The sequence below is a fragment of the Triplophysa dalaica genome, chromosome 18 (genome assembly GCF_015846415.1).
Source record: "Triplophysa dalaica isolate WHDGS20190420 chromosome 18, ASM1584641v1, whole genome shotgun sequence".
NCBI lineage: Eukaryota > Metazoa > Chordata > Actinopteri > Cypriniformes > Nemacheilidae > Triplophysa > Triplophysa dalaica.
The window spans coordinates 13,476,165-13,493,880 of NC_079559.1; the positions used below are offsets into that span (position 1 = coordinate 13,476,165).

The window sequence follows — 17,716 nt, forward strand, 5'->3', positions numbered from 1 at the left end:
ATTGCTGTTTATATGTAAAAATAATATCTTGAATTTAAAACGGTTAACGAATGCAAACATCGACAATTCGATGTTCAAAAAGTCTGATGAATATACATAGCACAGGTTCAATTCCCAGGGAACGCATATACTAAACAAAATGTTAAACCTGACTATAAGTATAATTATAGTCTAACTTTAAGTTGCTTTGTGTATTTATAAGTATACATTTGACAGAGTTTGTGTAGTGAAGTGCAATGTAAAAGTGACAAAATATGTGATCCAGTGAGACAACATTCCAACAGTCACTCGCTAATAAGCTCAGCAATAATGTTTTGGACACTTATGTTGTTTGCACAGAACTCGAATATGGATTCAAATCCAGTAGCTTATTAGACTTATATGTACAACAGAAAACAAGAACCAGTGAGACAGATCCTTGCGTTGCATCAGCATTGTAAACACTGAGGAAATTCCACTGGTTGCTGTGACCTCACAACCTTGTTCTTCCTGTGAGGAAAAAGTGCCGAGTCATAATGACTGAGGTATTGTGTTAGAGCCACATCAAGACTAAAAAGATGTCATAAAACGACAGGACATTACATATAAAACTAAGAGACCATTTCAACTTTTCATTTAATTATCATTTCATTGACATTTGTAATCTGTGATAAACGTCCAGTTAATCACATTAAAAATATGTTTTAAGTTATTTATTCGTAAACATGTACAAATATTACTGTTGTACTGCTTAAAAGTGAACGTGAACTTGCTTTCTCGGCAGTATTTGAATTCTGAAAAAATACAGGGCATAGTTTCAGTTTATCGACCTGTTTCTCCAGTTTTCATTTACTGAAATAAATGCATTTTTATTTGAAACTAGGGAGAAATATTTGCAAGAATAAACGTAACCAAACAGACATCATCCTCCATTTACTGCCATAGTAGGGAAAATAAATAATTTGGGTGTCAATGGGGGATGAGATCTGTTTGCTTTGGTGACTGATATTCTTCCAAATATTTTCCTTTGTGTTCAGCGCAAAAAAGAAATTATAGAGGTCTGGAACCATCTGAGGGCGAGTAAATGATGACAGAATTTGTATTTTTGGTTGAACTACCCATTTGATGCTTAAACTGAAGAGAGAGAAGGTGAACTATGGGACTTTTTCAATGGCTGACCTCACACATACACACACTTTTCAGGATGAGTAATGACTCAGACCACTAATGCAAAACAAGTGTTGACCTCACAGGAAGTTTACCTTTCATGAGCCATGGCCAAACAGGTTAATGTTGAATCCGAGTGGCATCTGTAAAGCCAAGTATATTTTGTCCTGGAGCCGTTTATAGATTATAAACAAAAAAAATCCAGATTAAAGTGAATTTGCAGAAGGTGCGCAGCATCCCTGGTTGTGTACAGCGTACATCAACACAACAAGCTTCCAAATACGAAAAAGGTAACAAGCTTTGGAATTATAGGAAACGCTCAGCTGAGCAGTGACAGTGAAAACTCACTTTGTCCTCATTCTGGCTGTCTTTGGCGTAGATAGCCATGAGCTCCGTGTCTTCAGTGTCTTGATCTCCAGGCGTCTGGACAACCCCGTTAACCACCTGCGAAACACACAGACATGTGACCAAAGAGCAGAAATTCTCCAAGAAATAAAAGACGGGAAATTGATACAACCTGTGCTATTGTTAGGTCGTGAAATTGGATGTGGGTGCCCTCATAGAAAAAAAACAATACAAATGGGGGATGGCACATTACAAGAAGTAAAACTTAAAGTACTTGGGTTTGCTTTGGTTTTATGAGCCAGATTCAAATGCCAGAGATTCAGTGACAGGGAATCAGCCTTACCACACAACTTCATGACATTTGACCCATGTGCTGGCCAGACATACTGCACCCACTCCACCAGGACACAGTTCACATTTCAGAGTTATGCTGACATAAAAGGGACCAAAGGATTCAGAATTGAAGAAAAGTTCAGTGAAACCGAAGCCTTGAGCCTTATCTGTACAGGCAGATTTGTCATAGGACATCATGTCCGTCATGTTTGTTTTCAGTTTTATTGTTTTATTAAAGCGGCCGTGTAACGGTGTTTCATGCATTCTGACTTCTTTACAATGTTAAACGTGCTGTCTTCTCATGGTTAACATGGTCAACTTGTCAAAAAACGTATAATATTAGTTGGGCGTATTACATAGTACTTCTGTGGCTGATACACTCCCCCAGCGATCGAACACGTTTCGTAATTTTTTTTCCAACATATGAAACTGTTTTGTAACAGATTTCCTTAGTCCCTTATTGGACAATATTCCCGGAAAAGCACACGGCACCGCCACAGGAGAAGGAGCATGCGCAGACACTTGTAAGCAGGAAAGAGAGAGAGCATACGTTTGCGAAGTTCAGGTGTTTGTTTGTTTACTGCATTTGGGTGACGACTGTTATACAAACTGTGGATATAACGCTAAATTTGGAGATCGCTTGAAACTGATATATGGAGCCGTTCCAGCGCTAAAAGATGCCGGACATGCGGTGAGTGAAACTGATGTCTGTGTTTTGTCGACAATGGGTGCGCACGTGCTTTGGTTCAGCCTACCCCTCCCCCCCGCATATAATTTCGGAAACAACCGTAAAGCTGCATCTATCTTTTATAAATCTGATCAAACTAAATACTCTTCGAATATACGAAGTATGCAATACTACTCTATAGGTACTTAAGATTAATATGAGATTGGCAGAAACCCCGTGTGTTACACCCGCTTTAAAGGGATGGTTCACCCAAAAATGAAAAGTCTGTCATCATTTACTCACCTTCATGTAATTTCATACCTGGATAAATTACTTGTTTTTACGAACACTGAGAAAGATATTTGGAAGAAGGTTAGCAATTGTCAGTTCTGGGACATCATTGACTACCATAGTCCAAATGACCAAATTAAATGGTAATGCCTCACAACGATTTGTTTTCCTTAATTCTTCAAAATATCTAATTATGTGTTTAACAGAACAAAAGATATATAATATTTGTTTTCTACTATCGTAGTGGAAGGTGTCCCATAACAGAAAATTGCTCACATTCATCCAAATATCTTTTTTTTGTGTTCAACAATTTATAAAGGTTAAGAGTGAGTAAATGACGACTGAAATAAAATTTTTGGGTGAACTATCCTTTTAATATTTTGAATTAGCCTTTGTTATTATACTTTTAGTTTGTAAAATCTGTAAAACCTCAAATTTATTTTTATGTTGCTATAAGTTTATTTTAGTTTTAGTGTACCCTTTATTTATATTTCAGTTAATAATTTTTTAGTGCCTCAACTCAAGACCATTTCAATTTATTGCCGATGCAACATTTAAAATTTTTGTTTTTAGTTTTTCTTATAATATTTAAGCCAATATTTGATTTGATTTCAAATAACAGAAAAGTTTTCATAATTTAAGTAAACTACACTAACCTTGCTCTGTACTACCATAGTTTTATTAGACACAGTAGAACAATGACAACCTACCTTTGGTGTACAAGAATAATAGTCATTACATGGTATTACCATCTGTTACATCACAGTACCAGCACCGTATAATTTTCTGAACGTCACATGACTGCAGAAGTGATTGTGTAACAAACACCCATTTACATCCAAGAATGCATTCAACTGAACTGAACTAAACAACTGTCTTGAAAGTTCTTATGTAATATTCTTCATGGGTGTTACACTTGTGTCTTCAAACAATTGAGCAAATAATGTAAACATGAGGTCACAGAGATTACAGCACAGCCCATACTGGATTAACTGATAAAGGGTCATTTCTGTAGAAAGACTTAAAGCAAAAACCCACACACAGCATAATCTCTTACAACAGCTCCAACACATGGTACACACACAGAATTATGTATTATATTGCTACCTAAAATGTATCCAAACACCATCACTTTTTCTAAAAAGAACAAATATACAAAGAGCAAACATGGCTGGGGGTCATTTCATGCAGTATTGGGTTTGCTTTCAAAGACTCTCCCTGGGGTGAAGAGAAACAAAACGTGATGTTTGGACCCACATGTCCATAATGAACAGCTAACAAACACAAACTGAAGGCTATAATTAGATTTTTAACTTGAGTGAAATTTTAAGTGTTTGCGTTGAAGTTTGATGTTTCTCACAGCTTGTGGTTTCCTTGTACTTGACACAATAATGGAAAGCCAGACTGGATTTTAAAAGCTTAAAAACTCACTGGGATGGGGTAGAAATGTGCACCGTTTTTGGTCTCCTCCTCATATTTGCAAGGCTCTGCGGTGGAGTCCATGGATTTGGAAGTGGTGTTTTTACCAACACCCATTCCTCCCCTCTCCTCCTTCTCCTCCTCTGTTGCTCTCCTCCTCTCACGCTCGTACTCTGTTAGATACGCTGTTGCTTTGCCCGTCAGAACTCTTTCATGCACCACCGACTGGCCAACCAGATCATCTGGGGTTAAACAACAAACACATGAGCTCTTTACAAGAGACTTACTGTATCTTTAAACATAGGATTACTCTCAAGTCAATAAAACAATCATTCAACGGTTAAAATTTGTTATAACCTTTATTTGCTCATTTTGAGATTATTAGCATTGATAACTGAACATCTTTGGCCATTTAAAAGAAAAAAGCGTGTATATAAATGTCAAAATCTTAATAAACAAATGTATTTGTTAAATTATAGCTTTTAAGTATACACAAAGTAACTTTTCCACTTCTAAACAAACAGATCATTTGTGTATTTCTGGATCAACCAGAAGACTCTTGTTAAAATAATACGTGTGATAAAGTTCAGAAAGCATGTCAAATGGATTATAAGAATATATAAGAAGGAAACAAACCAAGTAAATGAATCATTAAAACATAGGAGATGGTAACTGGAGGACAGAAGAAAGATTGGGAAGAAGGATGATGAAGATGAGTCAGGGTAGATGGAAAACATGCAAAATAGTGGAAGAGAACTAAGGAGAGAGAGAGAAAGGGAGAGAGGGAGAGAGAGTGGTGAGGGAAGGTCAGTACACTTATCGTAGGCTGCTGTTTAGTTTCATAACCATCATGTTTAGTTTCCATGTGGCCTTTGGTGAATAATGATGCAGATTAGACATGTTATCACGACACCAACAGCTGTGTCCCTCACCCTACCGCCCATATTCTCTCTCTGCACCCTTGAACTCCAGGGCAATCACATCTGTCTAGTATCTATGGAACATCCGTGTCCACAAAATCTTCAGTCAGACTTCACCACACAATGTGTAAGATGTCTGATCATGTGATAAACATATAATACAGCGCAGGTCTGAGACCACATAAAATGGTTTTAGGAATCCGACAGGACAGCGACGATCGATGATGAAACCTATTATGGTTTGGGTCTATAAATACATTTTTTAAATACAATTATTTTCTTTCTTTCTGATTGGCTGTGTTGGCATTTCGGATGCTACCCAGAGATTTGATTGGTTGCATTGCGAGAGTTTGCGGTCCACAGTCAAGTCCCGAACACAGCAGGGCATATTGAAAGCGCTCAGCCATTCCTGGTTTCACAGAAAATACAGTGAAGTGCAAAATGTCCAGCGCCAAGATGCATGCAAGTCATACAGATCTACTACAAGTTTGCTTCTTTATCATCGTATACTCGGTCTACACAGGGTCCGCACACGAGCGGCGCGATGCAACGTGGAAAAAGTAAAAAGAAACCAAACAAGGCGTTTGTTGCATCTGTTCGGCCTGGATCCAGTGGGAACACAATTTCTGTTTCTAACGGGTTCTAGTCAGTGGTGGCTGTTTAATAGGGGATGCTGCCCCACCAAATGATCCAGAGAAGAAGACTGTTAAACATAAGTTCAACATATATTATAAATTGCAAAAAAAAAGAAATAAAAACAGATTCATTCACACACGTCCTTCGTATGAGCGCACTGAGGCCGTTGTACTGTGGCAGCCGTCGCATCATCCAAGTGGACGCTGCACACTGGTGGTGGGTGAGGAGAGACCCAGAGAGCTTTAATCATCCTTAGTATAAAGTTTACACGGCACGCAAACAACGCGACAAAAGCAGAGAAGCTAATATAATCGCTGATGCTATTTACATTGAATGCTGTGCGCTGCGTAAGTAATCTCTGTTATTGTTTTTTCTGTTTTTACAATTTACATCAGTTTACTCAAGTAAATACCGAAAAGTGTAAGGTGTAAAGCGCGGTTATATTTGATAGCTATATATACACACATGTTATAAAACTTTTCAGTAGTACTAAATATAGTTGTTATATGCTTGTGTAGCTTAACAAAAATAAATGACAAGACGCCCAATAGACTGTTATTACTCTTTACTGAACTAAAGTTAACAGAAAAGTTACTTTCGAATTTTGTTACAGAAGAGATGGATGGCCAATTTTACTACATTTTACTATAATAAATAATAAAGTATACTCCAATTTTTTTTTTTGGACTGGCACCTTATTAGTGTCATTAAACACAATTGCACGCTTTGATAGTTAAACCTTTTTTTTAACTAAGCAGTGATGATATGTTTACATCACATGTCAAATGGTTTGTTGCGGCCCCTCAAAAAATTGTGCAACAGCTGCCACTGCTTCTAGTGTTGTATTCGCGCTGCTCGCGAGCGCCACAAGAACATGCGCCCAAGTTCAAAAGAATGGATTAAAAACCAGGATTTATGGATAAAATGTCAGGTGAGATCACTACTCTCAGACAGACAAGTCAGACTAGCATAAGAGACTTTACCGTCAGACACTGACAGACAGAAATGCGACAGGGCAGAGATGGCGCTTCACCTCACGCTGATATTTCTTTAAAAGGTTTACTGTATTCTCAAAAACATTGTTAGTGAATTTCTAATAATCTAACAGTGTTGATTTAATTATTTACTCAATCTTGTCATAGTTTGGCATACATTTTCGTATCAGTCTTGTTATCAAAAGCTTTAATTAAACGCCCCACTAATCCCTCGCCTCCAATTAATAGCGTACTCGTTTTTTAAACCTGTTCAGTACTCATAATGAAATATGATCAAAATGCCAATCCCTAAAATGTCTGTCATTTTAAACCCGAAAAAGGATTAAGAAAAATACAAAAGCAAGTATTAAAAAAAATGTGCAACCATATTTACACATTTTCTTGCTTCAATTGTGGAACATCGCTAAATCATGCTTGGATAATGTGGATCATCAGAACTTGCAATAACTTGTAGTTCATGCCAGCTTCTATCCTTAAAGCAAAACTGGGCTGGGCTAAATATTAATATATTTTTAATTAATTTTACTATTTACCTAAATTGTTTTGCTGAAAATATAATTTGCAATGAAAAATCCTTTAAAAAAAAATTGTGATCACTGTACAAATAACTCTACAAAAAGTATTTAATAACTTATTACTAATTACTTTCTATATCCTATATCCACCTTGATTAGTTAAGTGATTCAAGGATAGACATGAAATGGCTCTTTTAATTAATTCAAATAAATTATATTAAACTACATAAAGTACTCTTATTAACTGAGCAAAGTATTACAAATGTGAGAAGTATAAAATAAAGCATGGATTTTAAAGTTTATGTCAATTCCACTATTCCTCACACATATATTACACTAAGTATTTAGTTTAAAGCGGCCCTCTAATGGTGTAACATGCATTCTGAATTCTTAACAATAAATGTGCGGCCTTCTCATGCTTAACATGGTCAACTTGTCAACTCCCCCAGCGATCGTACAAGTTCCAGAAAGTTTTCGAACATATAAAACTGTTTCGTAACAACTTCTCTTAGTCCCTTATTGGACAATTCTTCCCGAAAAGGTTTTTGTTGGTTCAAAGCATTTGGGTGATGAATGTTATATAAACTCAATAACGCTGGATTTGGAGATCGCTTGAAACTGATATATGTTGTTTACACAGAGTGCCAAAAGCAAAACTGACAGCAGATATCTTTGATAGTTTAGGTCTATTGACTATTTCAAAATCTGGTGTTGGAGGTCAGCTGGGGACAGTAAGGAAATAAGTACCTAGTTGAAACATCACCCCCACCAATCAGGTCAGTTGGAAGCATCTGTGGGAGAGGAGTTATACTGGGAGAAGACAGGGACAGAGAATTGAAAAGTAAGAGACAGAGTTGGAGAGATGAAAAAAGGAATGAGAAAGGAAAGACAATATAGAGGAGACATGTGTTATTTGCAGCCAAAACCTACTTATGAATTATTACATAATAATGAAGCATTAAACTTCTCTCTTAAAGGCTCAAGATTGTGTAAAACAACAAGATATTAAAGAATACGTTGTGGATTTAGGGGAATATTACGTCAGCTAGTTTATCCAAGCAGATTTATTTCTGTAAAAAAAAACAAGAGCAAATATATTTCACACCCCTTAGTAAGGCCTGATGTTGAACTAAAGACAGCCTGGTGAGGTGGAAAACATCTAAACCACACAAACATTTATTCAACTAAGGTGAAGAGGGTTTATAATATCAATCTTCCACTTCAAAACAGAAACCTTAAACCTAGAGATCACCATCTCCCCATGACACAATTGTTACCAAAAACAAACCCTCTAAGCGTTTTATACTATGATACAATATAGATTTTGAAGACAAGCTGAATTATTATCGTCCAGGGAGCTACAGTGACTGTTTTCCCCACAATGTCTGGTGACAGTGCAGTTCTGTCTGCTCTATGTGTGTCATGTGCTGCCACACTGGCGATTTGAGTCTGAATCACACACTTCATTTCGGTCACCCTAAATTATCTCATAATTACAGCGTTCTACACCCAGACACTACATATTTATAGACAAAACATACACAGAGCTCAATTCTGCAAGTCACCATCCAGCCATAATGTCAAAACATCTGGCAGGCAGTCAGGCACATGATCAGTTGTGAAGGACACTGAGGGAGATGTGGAGAACATGACATTGAAAATGACATTTTTCGGAAGGACCGTAGGGCAATAAATCAAAATATTTTGTTTTAAGTAACCAATTATAGTAAATCATGGTACCATATCGGAAATTGTATATTACACTTACATTTTGCAGACACAAAGCGACTTACAAAGAGTTTAAGGAGCAATATTACTGGGACCATTTTATAAACTATAAAATAGATAAATAAACAAGTTAATGTTTTTACAGAAAAGACCTCCTATGCGTTAACTTGTGATCTGCTGATATCTCAATGAAAGCCCTTAGGAAAAAGAACCCTATTAGTACAATAGTAACCACAGTATAACTATAGTATTTACAGCAGACCACAGTAATCACGAGTAAACCATAGTTAAATTATAGTAACTACTGTTTAACCATGATGTATTTAAACTTTGGTAATACAAATTGTAAAACATTGGACAAAACATGGTTGCTATATGTATATTCACAAAACAGTGCTCATAAATATATTTATTTTTGTAAACCAATCAATAAGCAGGCAAAATGACAATGCAGTCTGATATTTAAGTGTTTTACTTCAACTGTGGAATCGAAAATGGGAATCGCTAAAATTGAAACAATATCCTCCTTAAGTAATATCTTCTTTGTTTTCTACATTTTTGTCACACCTAGGACACATTTATGGTTTATTTGTCAACTACCCAAATGTTACAAATCTCATGCTTAACTTAAAGAAATAGTTAACCTTCAAAATAAAAATTCTGCATTATTTCAAACCTGTATGACGTCTTCTGCAGAACACAGCAGAAGATATTTTGAAAATGGCCCCCTATTGACATTTTTCAAAATATCTTCTTTTGTGTCTTGCAGAAGAAAGAAAAAAAATAATCACACAGGTTTAAAATGACCACATAGTGAGTAAATGATGAACTATTCCTTTAATAACTAAATGAATTAGACCTCCAATGCAATATCTTATTATTGAAGTGGTTTTGACTAAATTAAATACAATGATTCAAATAACATTATACCTTGTTGTTATAAACATTCACCTCTCACTCAATTTGTCAATTTATATGGAGCCCCACAATGGGCTCATGACCACATGAGATGATGGAAGACAGGAAGCGTGTGTGAATGACAGTTGTAATAAAGTGCCAAGTTCAGGTTCACTTTTGCTCTTTTTATGGTTTCTTTAAACTGGAAATCTGCAAACTCTTCAAGAGATAACTTCACCCCTAACAGAAAAAAGCTGACACTAACTGATGTGCTTCCTCAATGTAATCATAAAAAGACAACTCAAAACTAGTGTTATTGCCCTTAAACTTTACATCTTGTTAGGCAGAGCTGAAAATACAGCTGTCAAAACGTATGAGACTCTGCGATAAATAAATAAGAACTAAAACTTAAATTAGTTCAATGTAATATGTCAAATATAAAGTCACTTACTTTAAATGTGTGAATAAATTTCCCTCATTTAGTTTAATGTCTTGTCATTTTTTTCATATACTGCAGGAATTTTCATAATCAAATTAACAGATGTTTATGATATGTGGAGTTCCAAAGTCTACTAAATAAAACAATGACATCATTAATTATACTAATGATGTGTTTAAAAAGACATCTTACAGGAAGAGGCGTATACAAATGTAACAGAGTGGTATGTATTTACACACAAAAAAAATATTTATTGGAGGAAACAACGTATGTGCTTGAAATGTTACATCACTATTGCCTTTTGTGTTTAGACATCGACTTGTTGTCACAACAGTGACAGTTTGAAGGGGAAACAAATGTAGGACTAATCTTAAAATATTGGCTGGAAATCTTATCTATCATCATCCTTAGATGAACCGGTATTTATAAACTCTCTCTCCAAAACCCCAAATGCAGCATACACAGACTTCCTCTTTAAAACTCCTCAAATCATTCTAAACAGTGACTCATCACTCTTTATTTCCACTAAAGCCACATTCTTGCCTTCCTGCTAGGAGACTGACCTTTCACAACACATTCTAAATACCTACTTCACAAAAATTTGCTGTTTAATTAGCCCCCTCCATGGTAAACTAAGTTTAGTGACAATACAGTAGCACTGCAGGGTCTTCACAGCATCACAGGACCACTGCACCAGACACCACAAGGGGCTTTAATTAATCACAGCTCACCTCCGCGGGGGGCGCAGGGCAAACCATTGAATATCCGTACATCTCAATGAAGGATGAATTAGATGGACACAACGATGGCATCTCCGTGAATCAGTTCAACACAACAGAGACCCCATGGCAGGAGGCTTTGATCAGCTGGGATACTCTGAAGAGCCTCTGTCAGCAGACAAGTGAGACAAAGTGAGAACTTTAAAGATGTTGCTAACTCCGATTCATTTATTCATTCATCAATGACGGTCAATGGAGAAATGTTATACTCTAATAAGATCAGATATCAAACCATGACAGATCTATCAAAATAGTGTAATTTGAATGTGCTTTATTAAAGATAAAATGCATATTCTGTGTAGGAAGGGCACCATTGAGGTCCTGCCAACACACTGTTGTGTTTAACTGATCCTGGAATCTGTATTAATTTGGTTAACCAACATGAAAGTGAATGCTGAAGCAAAATTGTTGGAAAGGGCCTCACGTTAAGGAAAAGCGTTCTCAAAATAATTGCGGTACAACGGATCACAAAACTCGTTTTAAGGAATTTGGGTCACAGATCGGATCATTTTTCAGATCGGCTAACGTTAATGCTCATGAGAGTTTATTATTATAATAATAACTAGAATAACTTGTTTTTGCAATCAATAAAATGCTCAAAAATAGGGGCGCTTACATATAAGGTTTAAAATAGTAATAATAAAAATGATGGTGTGAAAGTACCCTGGAGAAAACAAGAGATTAATTTAACAGATTTACATTATTATGTACAGTATTATTATTAGTAACGTTACAAATAAATAAATATGATGTAAACGTGCAATCAGAGTAAACAGCTGTTAACTGGATCTCTAGAGATCCGATTATACAAATGTGACGGGTGTTATGAAGTTGCAATAATGAATTAACTCCAATGACTTTCTCTCATTCTCTTAAATGCGTTACTGAATCATGAGTGCGCGGCGCATCAAAATTGGTGAAGTGATGTGCGTTTGTGCATAAATTGCATCATTTGTGCTTTGACTGTGAGGGTGCGTGCACTCTAAACTATCTTTTACTCTATGATGAATAAATTTACAGTTATAATTTTATTATATATATTTTATGTAATTATAAAAACTTTTAATGACAGAGAAACAGTTTTAGTACAAGTTAAAATGCAAATGTAAAGTGTCTTGAAAGCAGGGGACAGAAAGAATGACACATGTCCACAATGACATAACAGCAAGGTACCATGAAAAGCTTATGTGCTCACATTTTGCATTATAGCAAACCGACAGGATCTCAATTACACAAGACCTGGAATGGGGTGAGGTTTGGTTTAACGAAATGATCAAGTTAACCTTATCCACAGGCACACATGCACCTTTATACCTTTTTTATTTAACTAAGCACATAACATTCAAATTCACATTTACAATGACAATATACTGTATGCATATAGATTATATATTATAGCAACCATTCAAATAATCAGTGCACTTCAGGTGTTTTAAAAGGGGTCAAATGACACGCCTAAAACAAATATTATTGTACTTTTCCGGAACAGTGTTGAAAATAAAAATGTAAAAATACATTTTTAGTCATCTCATCTTTTGGCAGGACAAACAAAGAGTCTTCTTTTTCGCAACGAAACACACAGCGTCACCGCAACATGGCTGGATACATGGATACAACGAGATTTACAAGTACGCCCACCTCACGTTTAGATTTGGGTGGTCTTGAGTCAAATCATGTTACAAAGTGACATACATTCGTCGGGGTGTGGGTACACGAGGCGTTTCAGGCAGGTCTGGGTTCGCATTCTCTTTTATATATAATGCATCTTTGTTCCGACATTTTAATTTGAGCAATTTTATGAGTCTAATACATGAATGGGCAATATATAACACACCAAAGACACAGAAAAAAACATATTAGCACCATATGACCCCTTTAAATAATGTAAATACTTTACAGTCTTTACTGTATTAAATATAATATTGATTTAACCTTAATTAAAAATTAAATCAGCGAAGAGCAGTGAGTGCTTTAGTCTTCGTTCTTGATGAACAAAAAAGAAGTCGCTTATTATGCTTCTGCCCCTTTAAGAGATGGATCTTATATGATGTAACACGCATGCGTTTTGTTTCCACATGCGTTTTGTTCCCGTGAGACATTATTGATTACTTTTAACAAGGATACTTGGGTATATTGGCATTTTGGTATAATTTTGTTGTTGATGTGTCTGATTAAGAGTAAGAAGACCTGAAAGAGAACTTGCACGTTGTCTGATGCTGCATACCGAAACCAGTCCTTTTTTGCATCTTTTTGGGAATATTTAAATAAACAAGTTTTAAAAACGTACAAATTAAATTATAATTTTCCATGACAATACAATGCCCGATTGGGCAAGTGACAATCCTCTCAACTGCCCGAGGTTCTCCCATCGGGCAGTCCTTTTTGTCGAGCCCTGATGTAAGAGAGGAGATATTTTCCACTCTTAACAACTAAATCTTACTTTACGAGTGACAGGAGAAAACAGCAAAGAAACGAAAGAAAGAGAAGAAGCAAGACCTCAAAACCCCTTGTGCCTGCTGTTTTTTCTGTAAAGCATAAAAGGCTGACAGGGGATGTTTTGTGATCATTAGACTGCTGTGTTGTTAAAGTGGTTTGATCTTTTGGTTCCAACGTTTTAATTATACTGTTCTTCCTTGACTTATGTTGCCAGAAATCAATAAAGGTTATTTAAACACTACTAGAAAAGTTCTGACTGACGTGTCAAGAATGAGTTCTGCTGACAAATGCTGATTTAAAGAGGAAGATCAGCTGATTTAATATAATGCAACGTAACATTTTTTCTAATATTTTGAGTACTTCAAACGGTGACATGAAATATTCATTGAAAATAGCATTCTCTTAACTTTCTTATATATCAAGTCAAAACAAATCCTACAACAACTAATTTATTTAAGCAAAGCATTCCACTCAGAACATCCGTCTGCTACCGACAGCCTGTGCTATAAACTAGAACCTCCAGATTTGAGGACAAAACAAGAATCTGCAGACACAGAAATCAGATTTGCTTCAGTAAACAATGACTCTTTGTCTAAACTGTTCATGAATTCTGAATGTCTTTGAGCTTGCATACTAAATTATTTTTTGTTTACAAACGATTACTGGCAGGACTCGAACTCTGAGGTTACTAAAAAGTCATTGATTCTGCTGTACAAACTAGTGAATAAGATTAATGTGTAATTATTAAACACGTGACTAAAGTGGATGCTTTTCAAAAGGAAGTATCTCTCTGACCAGCAACATTGACAACAAGACTAGAAATTATTAGTAATAAGTTTATCCTACGCAATGTACTTCAAGGAATGTATAAGCTGATGTTAACAATCTTGCTCGATTGCACATTGATATAACATTAAAGTTATAGCTCACCACAAAATAAAATAAAAATGTCATCACTTTTTTAAACCCTCGTGTCATTTTATACATGTTTGACTTCTTTGAGGAGTAAAAAAGATGATATTTTGAATAATGTTGTTAACTGACACCCATTGGCTTGCACTGGTTTTGTGTCCATACGATAGAAGTGAAAGGGTGCCAGCGACGTTCGGTTACCAAATTTCCTCAAAATATCTTTTGTGTTCTGTAGAAATAAGAAAGACCTAGAAAACAGGGTGAGTAAATTATAGAATTTTCAGTCTAATGATCACAATTTTTAGCAAAATGAACTGCTAATTTTTCAAACAAGTAAAAACACTTTTATTGGCTATGCTGCATTACAATGAGTCATTGGTGGCGTAAGACATCAATGAGTTCGGCATGAATTGACCAAATCAAGCAGGAATGCCGGCAACATCTTCCTCACATGCCTAGTTAGCCAATTCTCGCAACATCCATCACTTATAGGCGACAACTTTCTTGAAGAGAGATACTTCAAAAGCCTCCCTCTATTTAGTCTTATGTAAAAGAAAACTTGTCTCTGTGGGCATCTCTACTGGTTATGTGTTGGGTACTGTTAATGGAATGTTATCTTGGGTGAATAGGAACCAATAGGATAGAATTAAATTCTACTGGAATTAAAGCTGCATGTTCCCCTCAAAAGTGTCTATTCATTTAAACATCGGACTAAAATCATAACGCTTTAATATGTGCTTGTGCTGCCGCAGAATTAGAGAAAGCATTTTTATCATAAGGTATGTAACGACGTCACAAACAGTCTTTTCAACCACACACTATCATTATTTCTATGTCAATGATCACAGAAGTAACCTTACTGGGATTAAAGCAGAGAGTTGCCAACTCCCATGCATGATACTAGTTTACAGCTCCTACTCTCCCAAATTAATCTCACACCAAATAACAGACCAACATATAAAGTAAATAAAACCTGACAACAAAACTGGTCTTATGATTGTGTTTCAGGATTGCGTTACATTATTCTAATTATGCCTCACATCTCAAATCGGAGTGCGCGCTTTTATCAGTCATTACGGTAAAAACACCTCGTCATAGTGTATGGCGCTTATCGCTGTACTTACGCTAATAGAGAAGCTGCGCTTTTCGAGTTGCCACGCAAATTATGTTTTCATGTTATTTTAAACTGTTAACAAGTGAGAATACTGCGTTGTTATGTTTATCAGTAGTGTCTTTCTTTCTTTAAAGACCCCTTCAAGCAGTCTGTAGATGTCAGGCAAATTTATAAATCTTTCTAAAGATCTTTAATTGCAAGTGTCACCTTAAGTTTTTGTTTTACTGAGAAATATTTCATATACAAGTTACTTCAATGCATTAATATTTTTAAGGAAGTTAAACTTCTGCATTAAAAGTTAAAAAAAAACTTTTGTTTACTTATGGAATTTGTGGTTAAAGATTTCTCACTTTAGTTTCTGTATGTAAACCATGAAATATGTAATAATTTTGAAGCAAAGTACTAAATATTACATACCTAAATAAACTATTATAGTCACCATTCAGAATCGTTAAATAATGCAATCTCCATTTTAAACAAAAGAAATGTGATTCTCCATTTATTCAGAATCGTGTTGAAAACACAGCAAAGAACAAATTTTGTAACAGTTTTTGGATCAATAATCGGCTACATAATAAGCTGAACTGATATACACATTTAAAGCTTAAAGCGATATTTAACCAAAAATGAAAATTCTGCCATCATTTACTCGCCCTCAGATTGTACCGCTAACACAAAGGCAGATATTTGGAAGAATGTTCCCAACCAAACAGACCCTTCCCCCATTTACTGCCAAAGTAGGGAAAATAAATACTATGTGTGGTGAAATCTCCATGGTAACTGTCATCCTTCCAAATATCTTCCTTTGTGTGTAGCAGAACAAAGACATTTGTAAAGGTTTGGAACAATCTGAGGCTGTTCAAATGATCATTTTTGGGTGAACTATCTCTTTAAAACCAATTCTTGTGTCGAAACAAGCAAAAAGCAAGTGATCTAGATTCTACAACATCACCGGCCACGTGCACAGTCAGTCGCTGTCAGTTACTTTAGGGTGAGAGAGTAGTAGTACATCTCTGAGAAGACAACCTGATAGCAAATGTTCCTTTAAAGGAGGCCGTGTTTCTTATTATATTTCACCAGTAGAGACGATCACTATTCATACATTGTGACCCTTATTCGTTAAAAAGGTTACAAGTGATGGTGTTACAGCACTTCTCTATTACAACCGGTTATCAGCATTCATTGGTCAGATAACGTAACATCGCATCGCATCTCTTGAACTGGAATCTTGGAGTGCCGATAGGATGCGGATGAGACATTTTGTAGTAGGCTAACGTTACTCGGTCAAATATGACGACTTATATATTGTAACAATATATACGTATAAGGTACGAATTGTACAGCACGTGCCTAATAAAATACAATCGGTCGTTATAGCCTACCTTTCCAGGAAGAAAATACGTCCTTTATTTCTGTAATTTCCCCTTTTCATATGTCTCGGTGTACCTGATAGCAACGTCCTTCTTATCACTGCTGAATGTCAACAAAGGACAGCGACTTTCCCCGATCAAAGAGGTTGAATGAGTTGCATAATTTCGACCGGACAGCGATACATAAGATGAGCAGAAGGCAAGTATCGCGTTTTTTTAGCTGTTATATAGCCTAGACAGATTGAGACACGGGGCATTTCAACGCATGCTCATAACAATCTCTGACGTCACTACGCGCTTTAATCACTCCCTTACGTTGACGCTCGGCCAATGGGAATCTTCATAAGCGAATACGTAATACTCCAGTCATCTCTTGTACCTGCTCGGTGTTTCCATAAGCCCGCTCGGAACCTCCTTCACACGCCCCCATTTGTCACTCAGGAATGTTGTATATTTATGTTTTTATTAAACAAAATAAGAAAAACTAAATGAAAAAGTCATATTATATCTCACTAGACTCTCTTTTCATCCAGCGCGTCATGTTTAACTGTAAAAATGGCGCGTCTCATCGCGCACTTCAGCGCATCCTAGCGGTTTACAGCGCGTACAGCATCATTACTCAATCGACCTACATTAAACAGCCTCCGCCGCATTATGAAAAAGGACAAATTATTTAACACTGTTTTACATTGGTCATTGCATAAATACACATCTGTATTGGAAATTGGATCTGATGTGATTTCATGAAACGTAGAGACAGCATCGTCATTTTCA

General features: G+C 36.0%; 1 protein-coding gene across 4 annotated transcripts in view; it reads right to left on the reverse strand.

Moving 5' to 3' along the window:
* Nucleotides 1-17,252, reverse strand: part of slc23a2 (solute carrier family 23 member 2) — a 32,808-nt gene extending 15,556 nt beyond the window's left edge. The window contains exons 1-4 of one of the 4 annotated variants that reach the window (XM_056772737.1): nucleotides 16,955-17,252; nucleotides 11,063-11,218; nucleotides 4,214-4,443; nucleotides 1,495-1,590 (exon numbers count right to left, since the gene is read on the reverse strand). In XM_056772737.1, coding sequence (XP_056628715.1) covers nucleotides 1,495-1,590; nucleotides 4,214-4,318 — 201 coding nt within the window. In that variant the 5' untranslated portion in view covers nucleotides 4,319-4,443; nucleotides 11,063-11,218; nucleotides 16,955-17,252. Of the gene's footprint in view, nucleotides 1-1,494; nucleotides 1,591-4,213; nucleotides 4,444-8,014; nucleotides 8,078-11,062; nucleotides 11,219-16,954 lie in introns of those variants that run through there. The other 3 variants (XM_056772739.1, XM_056772736.1, XM_056772735.1) reach the window with 3 other exon arrangements.
* Between the last annotated feature and the right edge of the window lie 464 nt (nucleotides 17,253-17,716).